This window comes from Hordeum vulgare, chromosome 1H (genome assembly GCF_904849725.1).
Source record: "Hordeum vulgare subsp. vulgare chromosome 1H, MorexV3_pseudomolecules_assembly, whole genome shotgun sequence".
NCBI lineage: Eukaryota > Viridiplantae > Streptophyta > Magnoliopsida > Poales > Poaceae > Hordeum > Hordeum vulgare.
In genome coordinates, this window is record NC_058518.1 from 11,543,775 (window position 1) to 11,549,774 (window position 6,000).

A 6,000-nucleotide genomic window follows, 5' to 3' on the forward strand; every position below is an offset into this window, starting at 1 on the left:
CATGTAATCTTGATTTCAAATTCTGAACGCTTGCATTGTCCAAGCTAAGCTGAGCACTAGTGACCAACTCATTAATTTGCAAATAGACCCTTGCAAAAAATTATGAATTCACAGGCGATCAAGGGAACGATGACATTGCATCCATTTGGCCTGTCCCCCCCCCCCCCTTCCTCGGATCGGTTTTAACCTTATTCGATCAAATCAACGGGTTTATGGACTAGATCCGATCTCCGTTTTCCACGAATCGACCCGTGCTATTAAAACTCTTTTTAAGCATTTTTCGAACCATTGCCTGTTACCAAAACTAAATTACCTACAATTTTAGAAAGTGTTTAGGTTTTTCTTCCACGAAATTAATGGTCATGAATCACACACTTTTTAAGCATATTTTTGAAGCAAATACTTACCATAGTGGGTACCACCACAGCATCGACCGCTCCCCTGTTTTTTTTTTCCTTTCCCGGAATCGATTCTCAGGCGATCGGATCCGTCCGCCCCCCATGCCGCCGTCCCCCGCCGCGTGCGCCCCGGCGAGCCGCCACCTGCGCCTCTGGTGGCGCCGCCGCGGCCGGGCCGGCGCCGTCGCGGCCACCTTCGCCGCCGCGCTCGTCGCCGCGGCCCTCCTCCTCTCGCTCTCCTACTTCGCATCCCTCGTGCCCCTATCGCCCAACGCCTCCCCCGCCCTCGTCGGCCTCACCCTCCTCCGCCGCGCCGAGGAGAAGGGCGCCCGTGAGCCCCCCTCATCCTCCCCCCCTTCGTGTTTCCATTGGGAGCAGTACTGTCTTGGTTTCTTGGGATGATGCAGTGTGCTTGGCTGAATTTTCTGAAATTTGGTGCTTGGGATGATGCAGTGTGCTTGGACGGGAGCGCGCCGGGGTACCATCTGCAGAGGGGGTCGGGGGGTGGGTCTCGGAGCTGGCTCATCCACTTGGAGGTATGCAGATTATATTATTATTACGTGCCAATTTTCGATACAGAACCATGGGTTTCCTTCGAAGCTTGGCGTCGATCGGTGCTCAGCTTAGCTTGGGCTATGCAAGCTTTCAGAACTTAAAATCTGGATTTACATGAATTCGCCGATGACTTGTTTGGAACTTTGGATTGCTAGTCCCTGAAGAGGTTGTTTCACGTCTTGACAGTGATACGAATGCGAAGATTAGGACAGTGTTGAAGAGCAAATAGGCACTACTTGGATATCTTGAAAGCATATCGTTGGGTACATATATCATTAGTATACACTCCCTCCGTAAAGGAATATGCGGAAATAAGAACGTTTAGATCACTAAAGTAGTGTAGTGATCTAAACGCTCTTATATTTATTTACAGAGGGAGTACTATGTAGTGATGTGACTTTCACTTGCTAATTTGATGCACTCAACTGTCAGTTGCTAGTTTGCACAGTAGTTTATGGTGCTAGTGGTTGTTTGTTTGTTGCCATTGGTTGTCCCACGGTAATGCTTACATGTTCTTAGATTCTCTATGTTGTATGAGCGTCAGGGTGGAGGCTGGTGCCGAAATTTGAAGTCGTGCGCTTCGCGCCAGAAATCGATCCTGGGTTCTTCCCATTACATGGAACGCCAGGTTGAGTTTGCTGGGATGTTGAGCGATGATGAAGATCAGAATCCAGGTAACTATGTTTCATCTTAGTATAGAATTATAGATGAAAGGCCTAACCCCATTTTTGTACCAAAGCTAAAGATTTCCTCTTTAATGTTCCATTTTATTGATGTGCAATGTCGCTAATCTTTTATGACCAAATTAATCAAAAGTTCAACCATTAGCTCAATCTTAAAGTAGTAGTTGCGGAAGCACCAAGTCCTCATAGATTTTTTCCATCAGTTCTTGAATTGTTATCTTGCATCATTAGTTCATGACCAAGCAGATCATATTCACTGATCAGTTTTTGACAAAAATAAAATGTTTAACCATCATGTTTGTAGTTGTACCTAGCAGTGTGTTCTTTTATATCATTTGCAATTGAATGTAAGTTATAATTGTTCTGTTTTAGTGTACGAGTTATACATTTGAGCTGATGATCTCTGCTTCATTCCAGATTATTCTCGTTGTCCATTTGCGCTGATGAGACCTTATTAAATTTCTCACGAAAAATATTAAACTCATTATTCCATATACTTCACTAGTTAAGTCGCCATCTTAAAGTATTGCAACACTCTTTTCAGTTGCCTATAATTCTGAGGTTCTCATTTAACATATGTTTCAATGTGCAGATTTTCACAACTGGAATAAAGTGAAGATAAGGTATTGTGATGGGGCATCATTTTCTGGGAATGTCAAAGACGAGTTGCAGGTCTTCTTTGCCTATTTCCAACAGATGCTGATTAATCACTCAGCAGGTATTCTGAGAATTTTGCTATTCTTTGCAGAATGGCACAAAATTCTTTTTCAGAGGCCAGCGTATCTGGGAAGCAGTTATGGATGAACTTCTACTGAAGGGTCTCAGACATGCTAAACAGGTCATTCTTGCAAGCATCCTTTTGATTTTCATGTGGACATATGATTCAAATGTATGAATCAATCAAACATCTTAAAGATGTAAATCTGTTTCTTGCTCTTCATGGATATGCATTTGACTGTAGGACCTTTAGGTTAATTGGATAAAAGTATCGAAGGTTGTATCTATCTGGTTATTATTTTGGTTACCAGTTGATATTGTTGATATTTTAGGAGTGATTTGTGGCACTGATAAATAAATAGTATGGATCCACTAGATGTCAATGACAGTAATATTGCTTTACTTTTGTGTTTACGAACATTATCTGTTCAGTCTTTATTACTGTTAGTGAACTATTGTAGGTTTATTTCACTATCTTGACCGGCCTTTTTTTTTTCTTACTACACCATATGTACTTGCATGTTACAGAATGGCCGGATATGATCTGATATACTATTACTTTGTCTTTGCCCATACAAGTAATTTGACTATTGTAGTGATGGTGTGATGCTGATATGCTATTTCCAGCCTTCAGGCTTTTCTAACAGGATGCTCTGCTGGTGGGTTAGCCACTTACATTCACTGTGATGGTTTTCGGGCACTGCTGCCAAAAGAATCTAGGGTTAAGTGTCTTGCGGATGGTGGTTTTTTCCTTGATGTGTATGTTTTCAGATCACCTTTGACTGCTTTGGATGTTTCTTCAAAAGGCCTCTTTGGATACTTCAGTTTTTTACATACTTGGATGGAATAATTGATCGATGTCCTCTCTAATACTCAAAAGTACATGCACCTGTCAACATTCAAATGTGAAATAACACACTCCAAACGTTAAAAACAATAGTCTGAGCATATAGACTTTGAGATCTTAAGCTAAAATACTACAAAATAAAACTGAGAGGATATTTTGTGTACCTAATTCCTAAATCATTAGATGAATCATCCCTGGATCAACCAGAGGTGGTTCATAGGCCCCATTTCTGACTTATACTAGTTCATTTTGAGACATTGTGCATCATTAAGCAGAAACATTGCATGTATTCGTAAGTTAACTCTTTTTGTAAGTCAGGAGTGAGAAAGCATCTATATCCTATTCTCCTTCTGATGATAATCCTTTTATGCCATAAAAGAAAACTATATGGAACAAAAATTGTGCTGTTGTCCTCAGATTCTATCTACTCGTGTATGTTGTTTCCACTATTACAGAGAAGACATTTCCAAGCAAAGGACCTTGCGGGCTTTCTACAGTGATGTTGTCCGTCTTCAGGTCCTTTTCTCCTCAAAGAATGTTCATTTCCAGTATTCAAAAGTTCTTTTCTGAATGCATAGTTTCAGGATCTCAAGAGGAAGTTTTTGGGCTGCAGTTCAAGCATGGACCCGGGCCAGGTTAGTCTCTGCATTCCTGACAAATGACATCAACCATCCCTCACATTTCTATCATTAGTTTTGCAGCCCTGATAGAAGTTATGTTATTCTAAACACTGCCCTTTTACTGTATGCCAGTGCTTCTTTCCTCGTGAAGTTGTTAAAGACATCAGGACACCAGTATTTGTTCTTAATCCAGCATATGATGCCTGGCAGGTATCGTCATCTGCTCCATGAGAAATATTCTATTATTGTGTTAAACTGTGAATATTCAACAAAGGTTTGTTTCAGGTACAACATGTGTTGGCACCAGAAGCATCGGATCCCCAACATTCATGGCAAGACTGTAGGTTGGATATTAGCAAGTGTAGTCCTGACCAACTTGAAATACTCCAAGGTTGACTAACCTTGCATCTCTTGACAGACAGAATGTACCTTACATCTTACAATGTAATTAACCACCTATCTTTCAGGGTCTGCTTACATGTTTTTCTATGTCAAATAAAATCTTTGCAGGTTTTAGGGAGGAGCTGCATGACGCGATGAGAGAAATCAAGCAGAAAAAGGACTGGGGTATTTTCATTAACTCCTGCTTTATACACTGTCAGACGTTGAGCTCATTGACTTGGCACTCTCCATCTTCTCCTAGAGTCAACAACAAGGTATCCCTTCTATCCTCTAGAGATTAGAAAACGGAACAGAAGAAAAGTAAACATTATATTCATGTCAAGTTGGCAAAGTATATGTTATCCTGTGTTTCACAATTATGTTGACCATAATCTGGCAGTGTTTTAGAGATCGGCGATCTGGGTTTAGTGAGAACTCACGGTGTGTAGAAAAAATAGATACAAATTTCTTCATTTTTACACCAGCCCTTGATATGCCCACATGTTGTAGAACTACATAGCTTACATTCTCTGCATAGAGTGCTTACCAAACCGGTTATGACAGTGGTGGTATTCGAGTTATCTCAGTCTTCAGTCATGTAAAATTTACCACTGAAAAGTAATTATTTTGGTGAATATGCAGACCATGGCAGAAGCAGTTGGAGACTGGTTCTTTGACAGGAGAGAGGTGAAGGAACTAGATTGCGAATATCCGTGCAACCCGACGTGCCACAACCTGGTTTTTTCCAAGCCCTTCAAGGGATAAATTTACGATTCTTTTTTTCTTTTCTTTTTTTATCTTTTCGCGGTGATGTGTCACCTAGCAGTTGTAAAAATAGCAAATTATCCATATGAATATATCTGGACTGCAGGTAAATGTTACCAACCCTTTATAAAACAATATAGAGACCATGGTTTCATATTGGAAAAATGCCCCAGTTATGCGTATGAATATATGTTGCATATTAGTTTTTGTTTTGTTTTATGTATACTTTTTAGTTGGATTTTATCTCCTGTTGACTTTTCGCAGTCATACGAGCCAATTCGGAGTGAAATGGAGATGACTCAGAAGCTCGATTTTGGTGAGTTCATTCAAGAGGAGTTGTATAGTGTACTGTAAATGTCTAGTACACACTTTAAAACTGCAGTCTAAATTGCTTCTCCCTTGTGGGCCCCACCCATCAATGGGATACCGTTTTTCTTCTTCTCCTCCCCTTCCCCCTTCCCCTTTCACGGCCATACATAAATGTCCATGTCCTCCTTATGGTGGTATCGAACTACATGAAGGCATCCATCTCATGGTTGTTGCGTCAAATAGTGGTATAAGATGTCAGTGTAATGGTGCCCCTATTTAAGCATGAGAAGAGAGATGAAATAGGGTCAAAATTTCAGAGGCCATCCTTCGTACCTAGGGCCGACAAAGGGGCGAGCTTGTTCGTTGATAGATTCAAATAAGAACACATAACATACACAAGTATTGGACTCTGATAAGATTACTATATTGATGCTATTTTTGAACACGTGGATATCCTCGGAGTTGGAGGCATCAGGATTTGTAGCCACTAAAGGTGCACCCGTCGGTTACAACAGTCATGTGCATCGTATGTCAAGCATACATCAGTTAGAAGTTGTATGGACAGTGATGGCATTGCCTTACGGGGTGAAATGCTCGATCCGAGGAAACCGACCACGTTTCACTCCCGCACCCGTGACAGAATCATCGGATATGCACCTCTCTGTTTGTTTCGAAAGGCAATAATTTGAGGGAGTTGGGTTCTTATATTCATTAACTTTCAAAGG

The 6,000-nt window shown here is 41.1% G+C and overlaps 1 protein-coding gene across 1 annotated transcript; it reads left to right on the plus strand.

Annotated features, from left to right (window-relative positions):
- The first annotated feature begins 481 nt into the window (after positions 1-481).
- LOC123444024 (pectin acetylesterase 5-like) lies at positions 482-5,131 on the plus strand. Its single transcript, XM_045120655.1, has 12 exons — positions 482-729; positions 852-934; positions 1,498-1,627; positions 2,229-2,308; positions 2,385-2,474; positions 2,988-3,112; positions 3,656-3,716; positions 3,785-3,835; positions 3,953-4,030; positions 4,106-4,211; positions 4,331-4,476; positions 4,844-5,131. Exons 1-12 carry the CDS (start codon positions 501-503, stop codon positions 4,964-4,966), a joined length of 1,302 nt encoding a protein of 433 aa, XP_044976590.1. The 5' UTR covers positions 482-500; the 3' UTR covers positions 4,967-5,131.
- Positions 5,132-6,000: the final 869 nt, after the last annotated feature.

Coding starts and splice junctions, on each gene's coding strand:
- LOC123444024 (XM_045120655.1), top strand. CDS start 501: ATGCCGCCGTCCCCCGCCGCGTGCGCCCCGGCGAGCCGCCACCTGCGC. Junction 730..851: donor CGCCGAGGAGAAGGGCGCCC/GTGAGCCCCCCT, acceptor GGGATGATGCAG/TGTGCTTGGACGGGAGCGCG. Junction 3,717..3,784: donor GTGATGTTGTCCGTCTTCAG/GTCCTTTTCTCC, acceptor GCATAGTTTCAG/GATCTCAAGAGGAAGTTTTT.